The sequence below is a fragment of the Cydia amplana genome, chromosome 13 (genome assembly GCF_948474715.1).
Source record: "Cydia amplana chromosome 13, ilCydAmpl1.1, whole genome shotgun sequence".
Taxonomy (NCBI): domain Eukaryota; kingdom Metazoa; phylum Arthropoda; class Insecta; order Lepidoptera; family Tortricidae; genus Cydia; species Cydia amplana.
In genome coordinates, this window is record NC_086081.1 from 1,553,739 (window position 1) to 1,578,866 (window position 25,128).

At 39.4% G+C, this 25,128-nt stretch overlaps 4 protein-coding genes across 6 annotated transcripts; 2 read left to right on the forward strand and 2 right to left on the reverse strand.

The window, feature by feature from the left end:
- Positions 1 to 622: 622 nt before the first annotated feature.
- LOC134653213 (pancreatic lipase-related protein 2-like) lies at positions 623 to 6,338 on the reverse strand. Of its 3 annotated transcripts, XM_063508542.1 has the most exons (7): positions 6,271 to 6,338; positions 4,846 to 4,989; positions 3,541 to 3,800; positions 3,018 to 3,129; positions 2,030 to 2,272; positions 1,557 to 1,679; positions 623 to 816 (listed from the first exon to the last, which is right to left on the reverse strand). In XM_063508542.1, the coding sequence occupies exons 1-7, from the start codon at positions 6,275 to 6,277 to the stop codon at positions 656 to 658; spliced, it is 1,050 nt and encodes a 349-aa protein (XP_063364612.1). In that variant the 5' UTR covers positions 6,278 to 6,338; the 3' UTR covers positions 623 to 655. The 3 variants fall into 3 exon arrangements, with proteins under 3 accessions (XP_063364612.1, XP_063364609.1, XP_063364611.1); XM_063508539.1 differs by lacking the exon at positions 623 to 816 and having other exon boundaries at positions 1,834 to 2,272; XM_063508541.1 differs by lacking the exon at positions 623 to 816 and having other exon boundaries at positions 1,834 to 2,272; positions 6,267 to 6,338.
- Positions 6,339 to 6,842: 504 nt separating this feature from the next.
- Positions 6,843 to 7,679, forward strand: LOC134653681 (uncharacterized). The gene has a single exon (XM_063509073.1). It carries the CDS (start codon positions 6,843 to 6,845, stop codon positions 7,677 to 7,679), a length of 837 nt encoding a protein of 278 aa, XP_063365143.1.
- Positions 7,680 to 13,717: 6,038 nt separating this feature from the next.
- On the forward strand, positions 13,718 to 15,472 carry LOC134653682 (putative nuclease HARBI1). The gene is made up of 4 exons (XM_063509074.1): positions 13,718 to 13,927; positions 14,071 to 14,201; positions 14,781 to 14,979; positions 15,389 to 15,472. Exons 1-4 carry the CDS (start codon positions 13,718 to 13,720, stop codon positions 15,470 to 15,472), a joined length of 624 nt encoding a protein of 207 aa, XP_063365144.1.
- Positions 15,473 to 17,354: 1,882 nt separating this feature from the next.
- On the reverse strand, positions 17,355 to 24,536 carry LOC134653215 (uncharacterized). Its single transcript, XM_063508543.1, has 8 exons — positions 24,395 to 24,536; positions 23,657 to 23,797; positions 23,317 to 23,534; positions 22,064 to 22,269; positions 21,378 to 21,410; positions 19,893 to 20,037; positions 18,138 to 18,249; positions 17,355 to 17,577 (listed from the first exon to the last, which is right to left on the reverse strand). The coding sequence occupies exons 1-8, from the start codon at positions 24,532 to 24,534 to the stop codon at positions 17,355 to 17,357; spliced, it is 1,218 nt and encodes a 405-aa protein (XP_063364613.1). The 5' UTR covers positions 24,535 to 24,536.
- Positions 24,537 to 25,128: the final 592 nt, after the last annotated feature.

The window sequence follows — 25,128 nt, forward strand, 5'->3', positions numbered from 1 at the left end:
CCCGCAGTGGGAGTGGGACATAAAATAAGCTATCAATAAGCATTGAGCGGCACAGACAACCAGTAATTTGCGCCATGAGTTGTTGACGGCCGTCCGCCATGAATTTCACGGCGCTGACGAGGTTTCGGTCACGTGGTACACACAATTGCAACCATTTCATTGTTTTTTTTTTATGTAATAGTCAGTAAACGAGCAGACGAGCCGCCTGATGGGAAGCGGTCATCGTCGCCCATGGACATAAGCAACATTACAGGAGCCACTTAAGCGTTGCCGACCCTTGAGAACCCTAAATACCCGCTTCTTGAAGAATCCTATGTCGTAGTGCAAAGGAAATACCTCAGGAGGCAACTCATTCCACATTCTGCACGTTCTGGGAAGAAACGAGCGAGAAGCCCGCATATTCTTGGTGTGCCATGTACCTATCTAAGAAGTGAGGATGAACTTTGCTCCTTTGGCGGGAGGTGCGGTGGTAAAAACAAGACGTGGCACCAAATCAAAAAGTTCTTCGGAGCATTCCCCATTGTTCAGACGGTAGAACATGCAAAGAGAGCCAAAGTCTCTCCGAAGGCTAAGAGGTTCTAAGCTGTCAGTAAGTTGCTCTATAGTAATAATAACACAATGTAAACAAACAAGCTTTTATTACAGTAACTCATAGTCATTTGATCCCACTGCCAGCTGCCCTCAGTCCGAAAGGCGCGTTAGCCGCCGTGTTGAAGTAATACATGCCAGGGCTGCCCGCACTGTTGCCCATGTAAGCTACCTCGTTCCCGGCACACAAGCCGCTCTGGAAGAGAGTGCGGTTCTCGCATTTGCGGGCTGAAATCAGACAAAGGTTCAATTTAGTTAGCAACTAAAAGTAACCTAAAACTTTACATCTAGGTAATACAAGTATTTAAATTTACGGCCCAATTCGAACAATCCTCATAAGATGTCACAGCTTTTTTGGTTCAAGAACTGTCACTTTTAACATTGACAGATCGGTATCGTATCGCTGTGACATCTTATAAGCATTGTTCGAATTGAGCCGTTATAGTTTGTAAAGAAGTGTCTCTATACATTAATTACCTGACGACTCTGTATTTTACAGTTAAAATTTAACACCAGACTAAAAATAAGTATACCTAGCAAAGGTATAACTACCATAAGTAATTAGTTTCAATATTTTATAATGTTGTTTTTCAGAAATACGTAAATTGACCGAATCAGGAATCAAACGGGATTAATGACTCAACGTTTCCACTTCATTAAAGCTGATGCTTGTATGTTGATGATATGCAATTAATCATTTGTTGTTGTTTAAATTGTGCTGATATGTATCTCCCAATGAACACGTTTATGAAATCTATAACCTAGTATATAAATGATAATGTACTTTACTTAAAGTATGCTTTCACTTTCATGCTAGGGTTCTCCCTTTGCATACACACAACACGCCATTATTTTAGTAAGTATTATCACGCTTAGTTAGACTATGAAGACAAAATTCCCTCTGTCCCTCAATCTGTGCACGCGACCAAGTCCCGTTTTAGTTTTATATATAAGAAATTAACGCTTACCAGGGAAATCATCTGGCGCATTAATGGCTTCAGCTAAGAGCTCCCAAGCCCGGGTGTGATCACACGTGGCTAATATGCAGCCTGGCTGCGTCATGCCGCCATTAGGATAGAAGTCTTTGTGTCCTGGAGAATAATGGCGAAAATTACATTTTTACAACTTTGCGGGAACTCCACTTTGCTAAAGCACTGTCCGGCAGGATCCAGGCCTGTTATACGGGACGCTTGCTGGCCTGTGTTGTATTGGAGAAAAATAAAGGAAAAGCAGGGAATCGTTTACCTACAGGCTCTTTAATCCCGAGCACGCCAGCTTTCGTATGCACCCCGTCGACATACGCCGCATCGCTGCGGTCCAACCGCGCACCGGCATCTACTTTGCTGAAGCAGGGTCCGGCAGGATCTAGGCCTGTTATACGGGACGCTTGCTGGCCTATATTGTGTTTGAGATATGTAAAGGAAAAGAAGGACTCGTTTACCTACAGGGTCTTTAATCCCTAGTACGCCAGCATTCGTATGCACGACGTCGACGTACGCCGCATCGCTGCGGTCCAACCGCGCACCGGCGTCAACTTTGCTGAAGCAGGGCCCAGCAGGATCCAGGCCTGTTATACGGGACGCTTGCTGGCCTGTGTTCTGTTGGAGACGCTTCCCTGCGACGCCTGCAATGTGAGCGCCGAGACTGTGGCCGATTAGGATCAGTTTTGAAGGGTCTTGGCCGCCTGTAAGGTTTGATGTTATGTTATGAATTAGAGGTTCTAGAGTACCTACGTCAACGAGTATCGAGTACCTATGCCGCGACCATTTGTCACTAGGTACCAAGTTTGTGTTGACTAAAGGTACCACCAGCATTACTGCTGTAGTAATACGGCGTGACGTTACTGCCGACTGCTGCCGCAAATGTCGAAAATCCGGGCAGCAACATCGATTTTGATAATTACGACAGTAATGCAGTCAGCAGTGATGTCGTTCTGCAACACTGCGGCAGCAATGCTGCCGACTAAAATAAAACCGAAAACACGCCCTGTGATGTCACAGCACACTGTGCGCCAAAATGTATGTAAAAGAATATTTTATCGTTATTTACTTCGTAAAAACATGTATTCAAGTAGGTATATACCTAATTACTATTTTTTTTTTCGCTATACTATAAAGAATATATTCAAAGGATTTAATATACATTAGGAAAAAATAATTAAAAAAATTAAAGTATGTTAAATTTTACGTTTTTAAACTCAAATATTTTAACAAAAATTTACAAAAAATGTACCTACGGATCTCAATTTTTTTTGCTTAATTTCGTGTTGTTGATCGTGTTTATTCAACAAACATAAAATATGTTTCATGCATGTAGATTGTAGGTAGCCCATCTTTAAATGAGTGTTACAAAGCATTTGCTATCCTTACGCGTCTACGTAAGTAAGCTAATATCGTTAAGAAGTTTGATTACCTGACATTATTACTCACCTTCAACAAGCTCACTCAGAAAGTTGCCAAGTTTTTCCCCGATGAACCGAGCGTGTGTTGACGCACTGAAATATTCATAAGATATCGCCCTTCTTCCATCCAGGGCTAATACCTAGAATTGTGTAATATACTGTCATTATACAGATATTTACTCTTATAAAACTCCAATGAGATATTAAAATAACACCTAGCTACTTATATATCTTTAACGGGTCACTCACGTAATTTTTGCCGAATTATGCTCAAAATCAAAGGGTTATTGTCATAGTAAATTTTGTAGTTACAGTAAATTTACTGCCATCTATCGACACACGGTTAAAACTAAAAGTGAATATGTATAAAAATATCAAAAAAATTTAGACTTTACTTAGACGGAGTTACATATTATGTAATAAACATACATGTATACATATAATGTAATTTACTGTGAATTGAAATATTATGTTTTATAATGAGGTAGGTACTCGTGGGTCTAAAGAAAGTGAGACAATAGAAAGCAAGTACATAGGTAACATACGAATACCTTATAGCCCGCTTTCTTCAAATACTCAGGAGCTAAAGCATTCACCATCCATCCATCGGAGCTCTCCAGAAATCCATGGACAAGAACAACCACCGTTTCAGCATTGGACATGAACCTATTAAGCTTTTTTGCGGCCGTCATGTTGTATTTGATGTTCCCGTTCTTGGTGATGTGGTCTATGGTTATCTCTTGGTAGTTCGTCCGGTTCTTCTCTTGCATTTGCTCGTATGTTATGCCGAGCAGGCTTTTTAATGTGCCGCCTGAAATGAATAAAAAAAAAACATCATCATCATCCTACTCTCGTCCACTGCTGGACATAGGCCTCTCCTATTGCACGCCATTGAGCATGATTTGCGGCAACTCTGAGGAGCTGGAGCTCTTGCCAGCCGCCTTGCAAAGGTCATCGCTCCATCTAGTTTGAGGGCGACTCGAGAACTCGTCTACCCCAACGGTTATCGGTTCTACGGCTAATATGACCGGGAAATCAATTGTTATATATCCGAAAATATATAGGTTGAAATTTATTTCGGGAATTATGTTTTTTTACTTCAAATTTTTTAAGAAGCTTTATTGACAAAATTGGTTTTCATTCACGATTTAAAAATTACCTTTTATTAATGTTAGTCTTTTCCGAAAATATATTTATTTTAATACTGACTCATCATAACATTCTTAACCTATTAGACAATTTTAAAAATATAAAAATCTTGAAATATCATAATAACAGATACCTACCCATGGGACAGCTTTACGAATATAATTGGGAAAGTTGCCAACCCATCAAATAAGCACAGGTTAAATTTAACTAAGCCAATTAGGTAGGTACTTCAGTTCTGTTCCGGATTAAAGTTATATTACAGTTTTAAACAAGCTACGTGCAACTATAAGTTAACATTTGAATTGGGAAATGATATGGAGAGAAGTTGAACCAAAGGCTAATAAAAATAGAAGATTGACAACCCCTATAAACATCGCAAAAATCGTTAAGGTTGCAGTAACATCACAGTAGATACCTAGCATTTGGAATTATTGGGATTAGCCAGTCAAGAACAGACCCTGGGATGCAAACAGAAAACCCTAAGATTTCGTGTTATATTACACGATGGATTACAGTACACGTTACAGCCGTCTGAATCCGGCTTATAAAAAAAATTGTTTATTTCAGATTTTTAAAGCCATATTGTGTTAACAGTCTACTTACATCGAAACTTAAAAACTAGATGTTAGTTCCTACATATAAATAGTTATATACATAATTAAAAACAAAAACAGAAAAAGGAGAAGAGGAGGGTTATGATGACTTACATCGATCAGAGCCGGCGGCGATGATGGGATGCAGTACAGGCAACGCCGCGTCATATAGCGAGCTGAGACTGAACTTAGCGGCGTCGGGTGACGTCACTCCGAACACGCTCTCTACGAGGCAGCAGATTATGGCTGCGTGTTGCACTGCAATCATTAATATCATATTATTAACGTTAAGGTCCTTGAAAGGAAATGGCGGTGGATCGGGCACGGGCTCCGTAGGCCGGACAGCCATCTGGGGGCCGATTTTTGAAATTCGACCGCTCGATTTCGTGTATTTCGTTCAGTAATATCTCCACTACTAAGCATATAAATTCTACTAATAGAATTGAAAACGAGTGGTCAGTACCACTCGATTCTAAATTTCTATCACTCGTATTTCAAAAATTGACATTTCGCCGTTTTCCACCGATTTTCGAGTGACGAAATCGAGTGATCGAAATTCAAAAATCGGCCCCCGGGTATAATCCTGCCAGCATCAACTCAGCATGAGTGACACTGCAGCGCTGTTTTTCAGCCCAGACCGGGTTACTTACACATTAACAAGAATTTCCTCACAATGTTTCCTTCACCGAAAAGTTACTTAGTGGTAAATATCAAATTATCTTATAAGTTCCGAAAATCTCATTGAAAGTCGGACGTCAAATCCACTTGGCCACCACCGCAAAAAAAAAAAAAACAAGCTTGCCTAATGGAAAAAATCTACCCGACCCAGCTAAGTCCTTCATCACCTAAATAGTTAGTCGTTTCCTTTGAGTTTAGATGAAGAAAAGTATGAAATATGGTTTATTACAAATACCAGAACAGTAAAGTTTTTGTACCTAAATACATTCAAAACAACATCACTAGAACTTTATACAGTGTGTGGCCTATAACGCGGGAGAAAAATTAAAACGTAGATTCTGCTCCTCAAACTAGACAATGTTTGTTCAGCGACTTTTAAAAATAACTTGTGGTTTGTATTTTAAAACACTTTAAAATTTAATCGAACACGCAATGTATTACGAAATTGATTATGCCTGTACGGTGACAAGACTGACGGGCAATGTCAATTAGACGGAATTTAAAGTACATTGAAAATATTATTTAGTTTGTTTGAAAAAGGGACAATTTTAAGACTACATAATTTCAAAAAGTTGTTGAACAAAAGTTTTATTGTTTGAGGAGTCTACTCCTCAAACCCCTACTACTCCCTATAACGCGGGCGAAAAATTAAAATGTAGATTCTAATCTACATTTTAATTTTTCGCCCGCGTTATAGGCCACACACTGTATAGGTACTGGCTAAAAACTTAGAACTAGAGTTATACAACTACTCTGAATGAAACTGCAAACTTTAAATTGAGTTGAGTTCATGTTTGCATTTTTCTAAAACATAAATACAAACGTACGTAATAGAATATTATATTAAAAAGTGAAACTCACCACTCATACCGCTCAGCAGTAATCAGCATCGCAATATAATACCCTTTTACATTCGCCTAGCCATAAAAAAAACCGTCCCAGCGGCATAAAGCCAGCTAACGAGCAGACTTAAAAAAAACGCCTTTGAAACATAACAAGTTCGAAATTCGAACGGAAAAAGATAATCCGATTTTAGATAGTTGCTAACTACTACTTGTAACTGCCCGTATAGGGACAGATTACGTGGTCAGCATTTCCCCGCGCTATACGGAATGCCCGCCGCGCGACTTGCTCCTCAGTTGTTCCCCGGCTGTGTACTGAGAAATACACGTTCTAATTAAGTATTCCGGATTATCATTTATATACTCCCAGATAGTTAATTCCTATAACTGGTGACTTCCCGACATTTGACATTTAGTGAACCGTGAACTATTAACAGTGACAATTAGTGTTGGTGCATTGTTTAAACGGCTTTTAAAGGAAAATCTGGTTGAGTTATTTCGTAATATTATTTCGGTACGCGTGTGTGTATTACGGCCGGACAACTCCCCGCGCACCTGGGTAAACGGAAGCAAATTTAATTGTGTCGCAAAATGGAAAATGGAACCGCGACAACCATCGAGTTGTCAGCGATATCGCTTGCAGCGAAAATACCAGACTTCTGGCAGGACCAACCGCGGCTGTGGTTTCTGCAGGTAGAAGCGGTATTAGCTCAGCAGAAAGCAGGGGACCAATCAAACTATAATATGGTTATTGCTAAATTGGGAAAGCAGGCGATTCAGCAAGTTGCCGACATTTTGGAGAAACCACCGGAGGAGAATAAATTTGCAACATTAAAAGCCAGATTATTAAGTGTCTACGAGGAGACAGAGGCAAAACGATTGCAACAGTTAATGTCGGACATGGAGCTTGGTGACCAGCGCCCATCGCAGCTTATGAGGAAGATGAAGGACCTCGCAAGAGATAAGATTCCTGATGAGACCTTGACATATTTTTGGCAAGGTCATCTACCACCGTCGGTGAGGGCCGTTGTAGCGTCCGCAGATTCAAAAAAGATTGAGACTCTGGCAAGCATAGCTGATAAGGTAATGGAGACCTTCAAACCGAATGAAGTTGCCGCTATACAGAGTACTTCACGTCAATCACGCCAGAGTTCGCCGACAGATTTTATAACGGCAGAATTGGCGAAGATCAACAATCGGATAAATCAACTTGAACTTGCCAATATCCAAGGACGAGGTGGGACTGGAAGGAATAGCCGCAGACAAGGGCGTGCACGTAGTCGCTCACGCAACAACAGCCGCTCTTCAAGCCAGGATTCTAAAAACCAGGATTGGTTGTGTTTTTATCACTACCGCTTCAAGGCGAAGGCGTATAAGTGCGTTCAACCGTGCGGCTGGAAGGGACCACAACCGCCGCAGGGAAACTAAGAGAAATTAAGAGGATTTTTACCGTGAAAGCGCATTTCCCGATTTTCCCGGAAAAATCCAGGGGCAGAGTTCATTGTAATCCCTACACTACCTACAATAATATTCACTTTATGCGTATGTTTCGAGAGGTTTTAGACTTTAAATGAATGGTATAAGGTACGTACAGTTGGGCTTTATAGGGTTGTTTGGCAATACTTTCCGCTGTTGAATGCACGTGACGTGAATGTTCCCGTATTAAAAACCTTCGCGCATTTTGGATTTAATGATGCGATTTAAAATCGTACACATCCTCTGTTGTGGGCACACTTGTTATTAACGGGGAAATAATTATTATGATAATAAATACTTACGTTGCCAGTTAATTTAGAGGGTTATATTTTTTACATTTTGGGTTAAGACAATATGTTAATTACTAATAAATAATGTAACAATCACGATCCACGGGCGAGTGATGTCAAAATGAGATCACAACAATTTGTAAACTTGAATTCGGTGTATTCCCATTTATCCCTGTCCCAAGTTAGCGCCGCCATACATGAGGAGGGGACAAAATGGGTGAATCAACTTTTAGAATACTTAATTTCGTGTCCCTAGACTCCTAGACCAAAGAAAAATTGATTTTTCAAAAACCATGTCGATATTTTTACTTTTTTGTTTACACGGGCGTTATTCGATCCATAAGTATTTAAGAACACATTAAAATTAACAACTTGATCAGATAAAAGTTACAATTTGTACGGGAACGCAGGAGAAAAAAAGTTATCTCCCATACAAAAATCAGGGACACACTATTTTTTCCTTTTTCTACTGCGTTACCGTACAAAATGTAACTTTTATCTCATCAAGTTGTTAATTTATTGTGTTAATTAAATATTTACGTATCTAATAATGCCCCCGTAAACAAAAAAGTGAAAAAATCAAAATGGTTTTTGAAAAATCGATTTTTTTTGCTAGGAAGTCTAGGGACACGAAATCAGTGTTCTAAAAGTTGATTCACTACGAATGATTCATATGAATATACCTATCCCAATCTGGTCCCAGCATTAATAAAATTGTAAATTTTATAAATTGTGAAGGTCTCTCATATGACTATTATATGACTACGATTAGTAGGAACAATACGGGATTCATACAAATTGACCGAGTCCCATGGTAAGCTCATTATGATTTATGTTGTAGGTACAGGGACCTGTAAAATTGCATTCAAATAGTTAAAAGGAAAGATCCATAACTCGAGAACAAATATTTGTGACGGGAATCGAACCCTGGACCTCCAGATTCGCAGGTCTCTTCCTGTTTAGGTCGTTCATATTTATTTAACTTATTTGCACAATAAAAATAAGTACCTACAAACGGCGGACTTAATGCCTTAAGGCATTCTCTCAACCACCATAGTTAAGACATATTCAGCATAGCTAAGACGTAAGTTTTAAACCACAAAATAAATTTTAAACGAAGTCGGCTCCACATAGTCCCCTGTTCTTCGATCACACGCCGATGTGATCATAATGGTATCTTTCCATCGGAACTGCTGTTTCCGGTACAACAATGAGATTGTATCAAAACCATGGCGATTTACCAAAGATCTGTACAGTCACCTGCAATAATATGCTACACAACGAAGGCCGCAAAAATATCTCACACGATCTTATTTGTAGAGCCATAAGAGCGTGTCACATATTTTTGCGGCCTTCGAAGAGTAACATATTATTGCAGGTGATTGTACAAAATGTATGTCACGTGGAACTGTTTACATTCAAAGTTTAGTTTTTAGGGTTCCGTAGCCAAAGGGTAAAAACAAAAACGGGTCCCTATTGAGACTCCGCTATCCGTCTGTCTGTCTGTCCGTCTGTACCTCATGAACCGTGATAGCTAGACAGTTGAAATTTTCACAGATGATGTATTTCTGTTGCCGCTATAACCACAAATACTAAAAACAAAATAAATATTTAAATGGGGCTCCCATACAACAAACGTGATTCTTTTGCCGTTTTTTGCGTAATGGTACGGAACCCTTCGTGCGATTCGGAGTTCGCCGATTTTTATACTTAAATGACGGTTATTTTGGCTACTTATCGGTAGATCTCATTTAATTTTCATGGAAGTGTTATGTGAAAGGAATAAGGCGCAGGCAATTTTTCAAGGCTGAATGGTTGATTATGGTTTTAATTTGAATTACCCAGCCGACCAGATTTATTTATGTGTTCTTTCATGCATTTTGTAATGAAAAACAAAATGATGTTGAATGCTGTAGGTACTAATTTATTAATGAGTTGACTTTGAAATGCTCGTGATTCTGAGTAGAAATTACAAAGGACTGTCTCATTTCAAACATAGACAGAGAGAATCATACTATCTTTGTCTTACACTCGTACTACCAAAAGTATGAGTATAGTTTTTTTGTTCTTATTTACTGACAAATTTGGTTTGACCAACTATAGGTTTGACTAACTAAGAAATCACATTTTTTTTATGAAAATTTAAGAGTAAATAATGCTTTCTGTATAATGAACGTGCATTACACATTCTAGGTGCTGGCCCCGGTGATTATATCCTCCTAAGGCCCAGCCATAAAAGTAAAAAATCTAAAATTTGCCACTAAATTTGAACCTAAAGTGTAGAAAATAGAGTTGATTTTGCATTGTGTGAAAATTGAACGAAACAAAGCAAAAGCGACTCTGTTCTGTGTTCTGTTCTGTGTGTTAAATCAGTGTGACTCTGTTCCAATTGAATAAGATTTAAATTTCCTAGAACTGAAGAAGTACTATAGGTAGGACCTTGGGCCTTAGGAGGATATTATATATTTTGAATATTTCAGCGCACCAACACACGCTCGGTTCATCGGGGAAAAAACTGGCAACTTGCTGAGTGAACTTGTTAAAGTTGTCTAATAAAACTTCCTAACGACTTTCATACTTGCGTAGTAACGCGCTTGGAAAGCAAATGCTTTATAACACTCTTACACTAAGGCCTAGGGGTCACAAAACCGTGCGTATTTCTAGAAAACCGGTTTTTCGGTTTTTGTGCAACAGCAAAACCGGGTTTCCGGGTTTTTCGGTGATTTCGATTTTACATATAATTTGTAAAATAAGCAAGTATTTTTAGGATCAATGCTTTATTATTCAGTCTTCCACGACATTTCTATTTACTCTATCTTTACCAAGACCATAAAATTCCATCAATAAAGTTTTTAACCTCATGGTCAGTCAGCAATTCTGAAACGGAGTGCCTAAGTGAAATATTACGTGACAACGGGGTTGAGATAGTCCTCCTTCAGGAAACACACACCGCTGATAATACCCAACTCGCTAAACGAGGTAAGTTACAAGGGATTTCGTTTGGTTGCGGCCACTACATCAGCTGAGGATATAAGAAATCTGATGGGGAAGGCGATCATGGACTGGACATATAGGAACAACACTTTGTTAGCCATTTCTAACAAAGTCAAAGGAACCTGAAGGAACAAAGAAGAAGAAAACTGTACATAGTACATTTAATTTGTTATAATTACATTTATTTTTGTTACAATCAACATTTTTAACTAGAGATCAACGAGCGTTCCTACTAAAATGTTATTTAAACTATACGTATTACAGGAAATTAAGGGATATTTAGTGAAAATATTAAACAGTTTTTTATATAATACGTATACATACGAACTTCGTATAATGTATTGTGTTGTTCTAAATAATTATAATAACAAACTCTGAAGTAATTGTTGCTCATCAATATAAAACTATGTTTATAAAACTGTAATATCGAAAACCTCGAAAAAGCCGGTTTTATCAAAGTCAAAACCCGGTTTTGGCAATTGGCTGAAAACCCGATTTTTCCGGTTTTTTCGATTTCGGTGAAATCGGGTTTGTGACCCCTACTAAGGCCTGAGTGGACGCTCGAAGCGGAGCGTTCGGCGGGGCGTGCAGCGTGGCGTCGGGCTCACAAGGGATTGGAGCAGCGTGCACTAAGGCCGCTACGATACGTTTGCATTTGTTTAACATGCACTCCGCACGCCCCGCCCCGCTGCACGCCTAACTCGAGCGTCCATTCAGGCCTTACACTTATAATAATTGAGTACGTGAGTCATACTCATACCGTAGTGATCCTATCACAGGTAGGATTAAGAATATGTTGTGATGTCTTTGACCACTTTCTCTGTATAAGCATTTCATAAATTTTAGTGATTGTACACTTTAGTTTTTGTTTGTCATTCACAGCATTTATTATCATTACTTCTGTTTTATTCGTTTCCTCAAAGGTTAACTGGAAGAGATCCCATAAAGGGATAAGTTCGCCTTTGTTGTACCTATTCAATTGACTCTGTAACTGTGTTTCTCGTACATACATACATTCCTACATACATACCTACATATAAGCACCAGTGTGATGCTGACTGTACTTATCAGACTAATATATTATACAATATTACCTATATTAGTCTGTTGAAGTACACCAAACAAACAAACCAATATAATATGTACCCGATTTCTTTTTCAATTTTTCACACAAAAAAGTTCTTGAGAAAATCTTGGCACAATTGAGAAAAGCATTTTGAAATTGTGTCATTTCTGTCTCACGTTTTATAGCACACGACTATTTGTGGTCTATTAAGGCAAAATGAACCTTAAACTGACAGGGGTTGGAGGCAAATTTCAACAACAAAGATTAATTTATCTTTCTTAGGCCAATTTTGCAAAACGGTTTCGACACTTTGTTAAAAATTCTACCCAATAGAAAGCCTACATGTTCACAATATTGTTTCAGTTTAAAAGTTTTTTATTGAGGGGAAACTTGGGAAATGCCTGATTGAGACTTTGCCTAACATTAAAAGTTGCGAAAAATTTTGCAACCTCCATAAATAAAAGACTTGCTTCATTTGTTTAACTCTTTTTTCAAGCTTATATTTAAGCGCTTTTAGTATGTTAAAAGTTTGTTAGTTAGTGTAGGTCAAATCTTGGAAGCTAAAGGCCCACTTACCTATTTTCGATTTAGCTCAAATTTTGGATACATATGTAAACAGAATGACAACGCAATACTATGATGACATGGAGCTGATCTGATGTTGAAAACAGGAGGTGGACATGGTAGGCGTGGCTCACTCCGCGATTTCGTCGCTACAAGTACCTACAAGTACATACATGCGGCCGACACCAATTTTGGTGTCTAGTCAGAGTTGCCGCGCACCGCTACGGAACGGACGCCTGCTCGCGCTTGCGTTACCTAGCGAGCATATCTATCGTAATACAAGACGCATTTTGTTAGAGAGTGAAACTTCTGTACCTAGTACCAGGCGTGTCTCACTCCGCGATTTCGTCGCTTTGCTACAGGTACATCCGTTCGGCCCCAATTTTGGGGAAAGCCATAAGCCGCGCGTGGCGCTGTCGCCATCTAGCGGCCATATCTGTCCTGATCGTAACAGACGCGTTTTGTTAGAGTGAATCTACTGTACTTAGTACTATTATTTATTCTGTGCTAGTACTATTTATTATGTGGCTATTCGCAACAAACGGTTGCAACACAAAACAGGATTCGTGCTCCGTTTTAAAGTCAGTTAAAACTTGACTGTTGATTTATTTCAGGAATACAGATATGTGACGTTCAACGGGTAAAGGTGATGTGGCGTCTCCTCCAGCACCTCTAGCACAACTTGCCGCGACAGGCGCGAGAAGAGACAGATGGGCGCGACTCGATGCCTTGTCGCGGGGTGGCAGCACAACTCACGCGCGGGAGAGGCGACAAACTCGCGATCAAATGTCAACAGACAAAATGACAACAGATCGCGACTTTGAACTAAAAACCGCAGCACAACTACCTTATTTGTAGACAAAATGTTCTCTCGTCTTTACGTCAAACCGCGAGTCAAAGTCTACGCGACTTGAGAGCGCGACTCTAGGGTGTTAGTGACATTTTGGGAAAAAATACTAAAAATCTCTTCGAAAAGTAAGTTAAAATTTGGTTCATTTATGTGAATGTTATTTAATTGCCTACTCCGTATCTTAGAAAGGAACAGGTACAATGTTACAAAGAACACATTTTTCAGAATGGCTTTGTTCTTCATATTAAATGAGGAAATACGTGCCCGAAAGATTCAGCGGGCTCGTCTCAGGGATTTAGCTAACCCCTTCGAGCTCCCGGAACAAGAGTTTTTCCACAACTACCGGATGAATAAGCCTATGGCTATGTACTTGTGCCGGGAGCTGGAAGATGCGTTGGCTCCCCGGCAACAACATGGCCTCCCTGTCCACATAAAGGTATATACTTAAGTAATCCAAAATAATTGCAATTCTATTTGAGCTATAAAACTGCACGGGAACATTATGAATGGGATTCTAAGTACATTTATACTCAGAATCTTTATCTTCATCGCGAATCATAACAATATCTACCATCGTAGGTGCTGGTTGCCATTAAGTTCATGGCAGGTGGCAGCTACCAGCGGGAGGTCGGACAGGACCACACTTTGTGCGTGGCACAAAGGACAGCCTCCAAATACCTAAGCCAGGTGGTCGCTGCTATTAACAGAAGGTATGATGTAACCCTTAAGCCGGTAATGGATAGTCCCCATTTTGTCTTTGATTATGATTAGGTAATATAAGAATTATGTAGGTAGGAGCGAAAAAGAAATTCTTTATAAATTATTAAATCTCCTATTATAATAAATATGGGAGACCGAGCTTTGCTCGGAAAACATATAAAAACTCAAAAATGCGCGTTTTCCCAGAGATAAGACCTAGCTAGAGCGATTTTTCGCCCCCGAAAACCCCCATATAGCAAATTTCATCGAAATCGTTAGAGCCGTTTCCGAGATAAATAAACAAGAATTGCTCGTTTAAAGGTATTAGATATATATATAATATATATTAATTTAATATATATTATTATTATTAATATACAAGAATTGTTCGTTTAAAGGTATTAGATTATTATAATAATTAAACAATCGAAAATCAAACGAGGAGGCATAGCTATGGTTAAATAAGTATATAATGTAGGTATATATAATAGCGTTACTATTGTTAGAGAACAAAAGAGAAGACCTTTACCTACCTATAGTTCTGTTATTTTTTACGCTTGATTTCCACCAATTCATAGCAATGTTTTCAGCCTTAAACCTAAATGGATATGCTTCCCGGGTACCGAGGGGGAAAGACGAGACGTCGCGGCGGCTTTTGAACAAAAATATGGCTTGCCTGATTTGTTGGGAGCTGTCGACTGCACCCACGTCTCGATCTTTCCTCCTCCTCGACCGCACGGCCTGCAGTTCATCAACCGTAAGGGCAAGCATACCATCAACGTGCAATTGGTGAGTTTCAACAAGATAAAAATTGAGAGATGCTGTGTCAGGGACACAGCCGCAATGGTTTACGTGAGACGTTGGTGTGGATAGCTGATGCGAAAGTGAAGGCCGAGCTTCGCGTAGGGTCGAAGGCCCGAAGCGTCCAGGCTATCAATGCTTAAACACAGATCAATAATATAAGTGTCTAAATGCGAAGGCCGGAGGCCGAGCTCCACGTAGGGCCGAAGGCCCGAAGTGTTCAAAATGTCAGTTATGTGTTTAAGCACTGACATCCTGGATGGTTCGGCCTTTGCATTTAGACACTTGTACTATTGATCTATGTTTGAGAACTGACCTCCTGGATCCTTCGGGCCTTCGACCCTACGCGACCTCAGCCTTTGGATCATGCGATTTAGACACTTGTACTTTAAAATAGGTACTTGGTAAAGTTACGGGAACGCTTCGGACCTTCGAATCGGTCCTACGCAGAGCTCAGCCTTCAGCCTTCGCATTTAGTTAAGGGGCCCACTGATTAACAGTCCACCGGACGATATTGGCCTGTCAGTTAGAACAAAAAGATGACAGTTCCGAACAACTGAGAGGCCAATATCGTCCGGCGGACTGGTAATCAGTGAGCCCCTTTAGACACTTGTACTATTGCTTTGTGTTTGTCGAAGTCGAGTCGGTCACCAATTACGTCAAACAGACACTTCGCGATTTCTGCAAACAACTTGTGCGCGCTGGGACCCCATGGACTTAGAGTTTCAGTTTTCAGACCTTCTTATGTTGACGTAGTACATTTCTCTAGGCAACTAGATTAAAATTTCATAATAATCATTATGAATCTATAGCTTAAATAATATTATGGTGCGGTAATCTTTACAAGGAGGATGTTCTAAAATCTAAAGGACAGCAAATATATATTTATGAATAGGCATATTACTTATATCAATTCGACGACTTGCCACGTGATTCTAAGAGATGGTATGGATGGTCCGTCCGTATGTCACAGCCACTTTTTTCCGAAACTATAAGACCTATACTGTTGAAACTTGGTAAGTAGATGTATTCTGTGAACCGCATTAAGATTTTCATACAAAATAGAAAAAAAAAATTTTTTGGGGGTTCCCCATACTTAGAACTAAAACTAAAAAATTTTTTTTTAATCAAACCCATACGTGTGGGGTATCTATATGTGGGATAGGTCTTCAAAAATGATAATGAGGTTTCTAATATCATTTTTTTCTAAACTGAATAGTTGTGTCCCCCCCCGTAACTTCTAAAATAAGAGAATGATAAAACTAAAAAAATATAGATCTACATTACCATGCAAACTTCCACCGAAAATTGGTTTGAACGAGATCTAGTTAGTAAATAGTTTATTTTTTAATACGTCATAAATCCCCGAAATACGGAACCCTTCATGGGCGAGCCCGACTCGCACTTGGCCGCTTTTTACTGTTTAGTTTATATTTTTATAATATGTATGCTAGTTTTTTTATGTATGGGCCACTATTTGCCTGAAATAAAGATTTCATTCATTCATTCAATACTAACGTCACGTAACCTGACGTAAGCGCCGACTGCCATGTCCTTTTCCCGTGGAACGTCACATATAAACATCGTGAAATACTTTGCCGTATACTTTGCCGATCGCTGTAGGGCTTCCGAGAATGTTTACAATAGAAATAAACTCTTCAAATGTTTCAACTTGTTGGGAAATGTTCAATTGTGTCTAAGTTTTGTTGGTTTTTCTCTAGTTTACTTGTAAGGGTCCCTATTTTTATTCTGTTGTACATTAGAATGAATATAAATAAAAACTACACTTTGTCAGGAACTCAGGATGCCTTCGGAACAAAAAAAATGAAGAACTAAAAAAAAGGTATTTTAATATAATTAATGCAAACAAATACAAAAATTGATTTTTACATTATTTAATTCAACACATTTTATTTTTAATTTCATGTTCCGCTTCGATACGATATTTTTGAAGTGAAAACTTCTTTAGCGGCGCTGTGCACTTTTTGTGATGGGGAACAAATGTTAAACTCGTAACAGGTGTCACGTGACCGTGAAACGGACACGTGACCTGATCGAAAAACTGTTACAATGCATTGTAATGTCATTGAGTTTTTCTTTATTGATTTAAATGCCATCTAGTGAGTTTCCCTCTAACTGGTATTAATATAACTCGAGTACTAACAGTGATGTGCTTAGGGATTTCAAGTAATCCGACGAAATAACGCTAGATGGCGTTAACCTCAATTATACATAGTGCTGCAGACAGACAGTTTTTCGATCAGGTCACGTGACCGTAAGACGACACCTGTTACGAGTTTAAAATTTTTTCCCCACCTCAAAAAGTGCACAGCGCCGCTAAAGAAGTTTTCACTTCAAAAATTCTAGTTCACATACGGCCAAACCTTATACCTATTATAGTGCACTCTTTCAGCTAACAATATGAACCCGCACAGCACGTATCCCAGCGCCAGTAGGATGCACGGTTGTCTGACGAGCCCGATGTGCGCTTGGAAGTGCGAGCTCACGCACGCTTCACTGAAATGTTGGACCTTGTGCGGTGAGAGTACACGGTGCAGCACGCCGGCTTCCTGGGCCCGCAGTGTGCTGTTGAAAAAAAAACCGGCCAAGTGCGAGTCGGACTCGCGCACGGAGGGTTCCGCACCATCAACAAAAAATAGAGCAAAACAAGCAAAAAAACGGTCACCCATCCAAGTACTGACCCCGCCCGACGTTGCTTAACTTCGGTCAAAAATCACGTTTGTTGTATGGGAGCCCCACTTAAATCTTTATTTTATTCTGTTTTTAGTATTTGTTGTTACAGCGGCAACAGAAATACATCATCTGTGAAAATTTCAACTGTCTAGCTATCACGGTTCGTGAGATACAGCCTGGTGACAGACGGACGGACGGACGGACAGCGGAGTCTTAGTAATAGGGTCCCGTTTTTACCCTTTGGGTACGGAACCCTAATAAAAACAACGGGTTGCACTCCGGGAGGCACTTCAATAATGTAAACCACTGATTTAAACTTCCCCAATTTTTGCACATTATTACCTTAAACGGGAGTGAATAACTTACGCTTTAAAATTACCTCATAATGTTATAAGAAAACGTGTCTGCAAATTATACAGGAAAAATCGTATCGTAACGAAATAGTTCTTTACCTGATTTTGAATTCCTCAATGTATTTGAAATTGTTGGAAGTAACAAAGTATTTGAGAACGTTTGAAAATATATCAACTTTAATAAGATCACATGCTTCAGAATTGGTGAACGCTGAAAAATAAAGAAAAAATAAAAATAATTAACTACTTAGGTACAGTATAACGTTACCATTGTTACCGTAAAAAACCGTTTTTAGTGAAATCATGTTTTCCCAAGTTAAAACTAGTTTTCTGTATCGCCTCAGTGAAAAGTAGAAACCCATAATACAAGTCTTATTTTATGCCAAGTTGGTGGCAAACAGGCATATGGCCCGCCTGATGGTAAGGAGTCACCGTAGCCTATAGACGCCATTAAGCTTACTGTCTGACTTAATCGATTTGTGTAATGAAATAGAAATGGTTTATTTGGTGTCAAATCTTAACCTAGGTATAATACAAAATATCATATTCTAATACAAGACACCAAAATGGATGCCACTCAGCATCTGCCGATGACTATTGTTCTTAGCCATGGCCACTAGGGTGTTTCACTTTTGTATGGAGAAAAAAAAGTTGTGATATTTTTCCTGACTTTGCTCACCGATCGAGTCTCCCCACTCTAAAAACTATTTATTTCAATTTTCATAATAATCTATTAACGTTTAAAGGTTGCACAAATTGAAAATGTGGAGGGAGAACCCCATACATTGCGTGAAAATTAACTATTTTTTTTAATAACAAAATATAATGAACTGATACTAAAATCTAATGAAAAAACTGAATTTTGCGTCTAAAATACGATAAAACCACTTTTCCTTTGGAAACAGGTGGAAAAACTGAAAAATCTTAATTAGAACATTTATCGAGTAACCAAAATCCATGTTAACTACTAATTTTAAAATTGATTTATATGTAGAAGGTTCAGTATCACACTACTCACCGCTTTGATGGTAGCCGCTTAAACCATTTTCTACCCTCCGATGTAGAGTCGTTGGTTATTTGAGAAAACTTTGTTGATGTTGTGCAACCTCTAAATATTCACCGATTTTAATTTTTTTTGGTATATAATATTTTTTAATCAGGAAGAACCAGAATTCGAGCAAAGTCAGATGAAAATCGAAAATTCGGAAAAATGAAACACCCTAATGGCCACCCAGGCACCTATGGCGCTGGTTTTCAGGGCAACCAATTTAAATTAAAAACACAAATAATATAAAATAAAATAAAATGCAAAACTCAATACAACATGTGGAAAAAGAGGTTACAGTTGAGTTAAACTATAATTGACACTAATATAGTACCTACATAATGTCCATCTTTATTTATTTATGTAATAATACTTACACTTCTGTATGGGTCAGAATGTTGGGCAACCAATAAGCAGCATCTGAACAAGCTGCACACCACAGAAATGCGTATGCTACGCTGATCAGCCGGTGTCACACTACTGGATAGAATCCGAAACCAGTATGTCAGAGGAAGTTTCAAGATTGCCCTGATTGTCGAAAAAGTCAAGGAGAAACGCTTAAGATGGTATGGTCACGTCCAAAGGCGTTCAGCAGACCATATGGTGAAGCTTGCCCTAAAACTGCCAACCACTACACGCAACTCAGGCAGACCACCTACCACCTGGTGGACGACGGTTGAAAAAGACCTAAAAGAAGCTCAGTTAAATAAAGACGTAGCGCAAGACCGCGCTAGATGGAAATTGAGGACAAGGAAGGCCGACCCCAAGTAAATGGGAACAGGTCTAGCAGGAAGAAGAATAATACTTACACTGCATCACGGCGGAATGTAAGGAGACATAGTCAGATAGCAGAGCTGTTTTGCTCGTCTTAACCTCGGCCAGCCCCGTGCTAATATTCACTACACGATGATTGATCAACTGATTTTGGATGAAGCTCACGCGTTGAGGAGACATCTGAAATTAATAGTTTTTTTTATAAACTGAAATAAATGTCATATACTAAGTAAAAGCATAGAGAAAAAAATACATAGAGTGCTCACTCTATACATCAGTTCAGACTATTAATTTCAGTGTCTACATCTAGCATCGAGTAGCGGAACTATCAGTACTGCTACTTGACAATAGATGTAGCACCGACCGGAAAGTCTTATCTCAACAGCATAAGACTTTCCGGTCGGTGGCGACATCTATTGTCAAGTAGCAGTACTGATAGTTCCGCTACTCGATGCTAGATGCTAATAGTCTTTTTGGTACTAAAACTGATGTATGGAGTGAGCACTCTATGTATTTATTTCTCTATGGTAAAAGTGACCCAGGCCTCCAGTGCCCCAGGCTGGAATCGAACCAGCGTCCTCTGCTATCGCGGCAGCCTGTTGCCACTCGGCCACCGGGGCCACAGCGGCATAGCCTCCTAAGGCCCAACGAAAAATTGAGTATGTAGTCAGTACGGCCCGTAGTACTATTGTTTTATAGTCATTCAGACCCAAGTACTTAGAATACTTTTTTTAATGTTATTGTATTTATACAGCACATACTACAGCACTTTGTTTTTTTTTTGCGTACTTGTTAAAGGGCTCACAGACAAAACAAAACAGTCCTTTAGAAGCCGATTTCGATAAGCGCGTAATTTAAAAACAAAATGATGGGTTTTCTATTAAGTCCTACTGGTAGGACCGTGGTACGCTATGACTACACAATTGTTGAAGGAGCTGGGTCTGAATAACAAAGTTAATAAGTACTATGGGTAGGACCTTGGGCCTTAGGAGCATAGGTCGACTTTTTTGAAGTGAAAACTTCTTTAGCGGCGCTAGGCACTTTTTGAGGTGGGGAAAAAATGATAAACTCGAGACAGCGTAAGGCGATCACGTGACCGTAAGCTCCGTAAGGTGGCCACTCATAATTTAAATGGCATTTAAATCAATAAAGAATAACTAAATGTTATTTGCCATTTATGATGCGGACTCCTTTTCAAGACTCTTTACCTATGTTCAAATAATTTGAGGTTGTCATGGCAGTGTGTAAATAAACATGTCAATGAAAAAGTGTGATCTTATTTGAGAATGATAATAAATTATAATAAATAAATAGAATACCTATACTACATACGCTAAACGTATGTATCGTGTTACCGGGCGTCGGTAACATAGTGAGGTGAGTTTTCACTTCTATCGGCACTCCCGGAGTGCAACCGTTGTTGCTTGTTTTATCTCCAATTTTCGAAATATTATTGCTAAAAGCGGATCTCAAATGCCACAGAATGTAGCCGGAAAAGCGTTGACGAGGATTTCACTTACTTTATTATCTTTAGGGAGCTGCTCAATAACAACCTGAAATAAAAAAAGTTTTTTGTCACTAATTTCATTTTATATAGGTTTTATCGCTGCCTGCTGGTAAGGCCCCCTTACCACGATGTCTTATGGCGATTCTGTTTAGGACCTGAACTGAATTGCTAAGGGACGGAGTTATGCGACTGTAGCTCCGAACTTTAGCAATTCAGTTTAGGTCCTAAACAGAATCGCAAAAAGACATCATGGTAAGGCCCCTGTACTTTCTTTTCAACACGTAACTATAATACTCATCGAGACAATTCTAAAAATGCAAACAAAATTAGATTGCGTTGTTTTATCACAGAGTTCATATGGCCACCTCCTGTGTCCATCATCAGATCAGCTCCATGTTATCATAATATTGTATTGTCATCCGATTTAAATATGAATGCAAAATTTCAGTTGGAAATCGGGAAGTGAAATGAAATCTTTATTTCAGGCAACTAGTCAATTAATTAATTAGTAATTCAGCTTCCAAAATTTGACGCACACTGACTAACATACATACTAACAGGACAGTTAAATAAAAAGCTTGTACTAACTAATATTAATTCCATAAAAATCAGACGAAAATGTTGGTGCAAGCGAGATGTACCGGGTTTGAGTTGAAGCAGCGTTTGGCCGCACTCATGCTCTAATCTCACGGTTCGTACCTTGATTATACCAGCTAAGGTATCCAAAACAGCATGTTCATAATCGCTGTCGCTTAACGTATCCAAGTCCATCTCGTTGTCTCTGTCATGCACCAAGTCGGAGAGCAGGGTAGATGTATAGTAACAATATATTATGTAGGAGAACATGGAAAAGCTGATGAAGGCGATGCGGCGCGATGTTAATTCCATTGGGTTGATTGACATGTCTGGAAAAGTACTTTTTAATTATATAACAAAAAGTATTAAATATTAAGTGTAAATTTTCCGGTTTTTTTTTTCATGCCACGTCGGTGGAAAACAAGCGTACGGTCCGCATGATGGTAAGCAGTTACAGTCGAAAGTTTTAATTTATGACCCATTTTTTTTTGAGTGCAGTTAACCGACCAATTGTACACCTTATTCTAACGACTTAGGGACTGGGATTGGTCACTTAACTGTGCCGTGCCTACACGGTAACTACCACATTATTTCTTGTACTTAGTGACTAAGGTTACTAATCCAAACTATAATTATAGTTCCGAACATAAATGTAAGCAACTATGTGTCCTTTATTACTGAATAAAGATATTTGTATTTGTATTTGTATTTTATTTTGTACCTTGTCACAGTGACAATAGTATGAGGCTATGAGGTCTCTAGCGACTTTTATGTCGATTGTCACTGTGACAAGGTACGAAATGGGTCATAAAACTCATAAAGTAATACTTTCGACCGTACAATAGCCTACGGACGCCAGCAACTGTTCTCCACAGGTGTTAAATGCGCGATGCCGACCCTTTAAAAACCTAAACACTCCTTTTAGAACCCCAAACTGTAGTTCCACGAGAAAACCTCGGCAGGGAGCTAATTCCACAGCCTGAGCGTCCGCGGGAGGAAATTCCTCTTAAACCGCTTAAATTATAGGGCGTGAGGATGAACACCCTACCGTCGCCGAGCAGTAAAATCGACCAAAGTTACGTGGACCTTCCACTGATTTAGGCTCTATTTTGTAATTTAATGTTATGAATAGAACAGAGCTAATTTATAAAATTTTCGTACAGTCGCCATCAGATATATCGAAGCGGCAAAGGTGCTCACGAATATTTGAACACGCCTGTATTGTCAAGACGCTATAGAGTACGCAATTTAAGACTATGATGAGAGCTTATCATGGCATCTCAACGCATTGCTATCGAGACCTGATTTAAGGTCGTATTCAGTTTTAAAAAAGCCCGTTCTATTATTTTAAAATTGGAACTTACAAAATGACTTACAATGCTGACAGATTATTCCGAACGCAATCAGCAGCTCACTCCATAAGTGGCACTTGAGGTTTTCCCCTGACAGCTTCTGTTCAGCTCGGTTGAGGATATAAAACAGCACGGAGACCAGCAGAATCATGGCGGCTATAAAATGCCACGTTGGTGTCGAGAAGGCGAGACTGTAGAAGTGCTTGATGTTGGGGACAGGTCGACGGAGGAGGTATCCGAACCTGGAAGATGTTTTTTACACTGTCTAAAATGTTTACTTGTTTTCAAAAAGTAACTTAGTTACAAATCGTTCATAAAATCCAAACTTATAGTTCATGAAACGACACAGCATAATCGATCATACTTCCAATCCATTACAGGCGCAATTGGTGTGCAGTTGTCCATGGCGGGAGACCACAGGGACCGAGGCTTGGCGAAGATGTCCACGTCGTCGACATACAAGTCCTTCTCATCGTGGTGGTAAGGACCTTCGGTATAGGTAATGCTGAAAAAAAGCAAACCCTTGAGCTACAACCACACAAATACTTCTTCGTCTTCCAGTGCCATCTCAAATAAAATATTCTGATTCTGATCTCCTACCGGAGGTTGGCTATCATGAGGGCTATTTAAACGGGCTTTAGACACAACTACTAGGAGGCAAATTCAAACTTACATTTTGATATCAAAATTACTATATCTAAATGACGTGTTTTTGTTATCATTCAGGTTATCTATCTTGGTTAGAATTTCATCGTATTATATTTAATTGAGCTTGTGAATCGCCTGTAGTAGCAGTAGAACCATGCAGCCGACTTGCGTCTCCCGCCACAGGGGAATGTTGCGATCGTCTTGAAGTACCGTTATGCAGTCCGGTGTGAACGCCACGGTGAACGTTCCCTTCATCAGACTACTGGGTATAATACGATAATTACTTGAACTTGTGAATCTCCTGTAGTAGCAGTAGAACTTTGCAGCCGACTTGCGTCTCCCACCACAGGGGGTCATCGTTGCGTTCGCCTTGAAGTACCGTTATGCAGTCCGGTATTGACGCCACGGTGAATGTTTCCTTCATCAGACCTGCTGGGTATAATACGATAATTACTTGAACTTGTGAATCTCCTGTAGCAGCAGTAGAACCTTGCAGCCGACTTGCGTCTCTCGCCACAGGGGAATGTTGCGGTCTTCTTGAAGTACAGTTATGCAGTCCGGTATGGACGCCACGGTGAATGTTTCTTCCTGCATCAGACCTACTGGGTATTCGTGATTATAATCGCAATGAGCTACAAACAGCTAGACCAAGTAGGTAGGTACTATCACGCTCTGCAATTTTTGCCATTTAGGGTCCTAGCAGGCGTGTCTGACTCCGCGATTTCGTCGCTTTGCTACAGGTAGCTAAAAGTACATCCGTTCGGCCCCAATTTTGGGGAAAGCCATAAGCCGCGCGTGGCGCTGTCGCCACCTAGCGGCCATATCTGTGCTGATCGTAACAGACGCGTTTTGTTAGCGAGTGAGCCTTCTGTACTTAGTACTATTATTTATTCTGTGGCCCTAGCTAAATTAGTTGTTCCATATTCTGTTCCACTTTCTCGGGAACGTTCGTATTTGTCATGCTACTTCAGTCAACTTCAGTAGGTACCTAGGCAGTTTTTGTATGTACCGAGACTGACTGAAATAGCAAGACACGTTCGTACGTTTTCGTGAAAATACGATGGAAAATAATTATGCACTACATCTGTATTAACTATTTAATTTAACAAATGGGTTTGAGATTGAATAAAGCTGGTACTATTTTATGGTACTTACTTATATTAATTAGTAGTTGTTACAATTATTTAA

What these genes read in the sequence shown, in the direction of transcription:
- LOC134653682 (XM_063509074.1), top strand. Translation starts at nt 13,718, where the DNA reads ATGGCTTTGTTCTTCATATTAAATGAGGAAATACGTGCCCGAAAGATT. An exon ending in GTCGCTGCTATTAACAGAAG is followed by an intron (nt 14,202 to 14,780) that starts GTATGATGTAAC and finishes CAATGTTTTCAG; the next exon opens with CCTTAAACCTAAATGGATAT. An exon ending in ATACCATCAACGTGCAATTG is followed by an intron (nt 14,980 to 15,388) that starts GTGAGTTTCAAC and finishes ACTTTAAAATAG; the next exon opens with GTACTTGGTAAAGTTACGGG.
- LOC134653215 (XM_063508543.1), bottom strand. Translation starts at nt 24,534, where the DNA reads ATGCAGGAAGAAACATTCACCGTGGCGTCCATACCGGACTGCATAACT. An exon ending in CGGAATAATCTGTCAGCATT is followed by an intron (nt 22,270 to 23,316) that starts GTAAGTCATTTT and finishes GTACTTTTCCAG; the next exon opens with ACATGTCAATCAACCCAATG. An exon ending in CCTTAGCTGGTATAATCAAG is followed by an intron (nt 21,411 to 22,063) that starts GTACGAACCGTG and finishes TTTTTATTTCAG; the next exon opens with GTTGTTATTGAGCAGCTCCC.
- LOC134653213 (XM_063508542.1), bottom strand. An exon ending in CGCCGCCGGCTCTGATCGAT is followed by an intron (nt 3,801 to 4,845) that starts GTAAGTCATCAT and finishes TATTCATTTCAG; the next exon opens with GCGGCACATTAAAAAGCCTG. An exon ending in TGCGCCAGATGATTTCCCTG is followed by an intron (nt 817 to 1,556) that starts GTAAGCGTTAAT and finishes GTCTGATTTCAG; the next exon opens with CCCGCAAATGCGAGAACCGC.
- LOC134653681 (XM_063509073.1), top strand. Translation starts at nt 6,843, where the DNA reads ATGGAAAATGGAACCGCGACAACCATCGAGTTGTCAGCGATATCGCTT.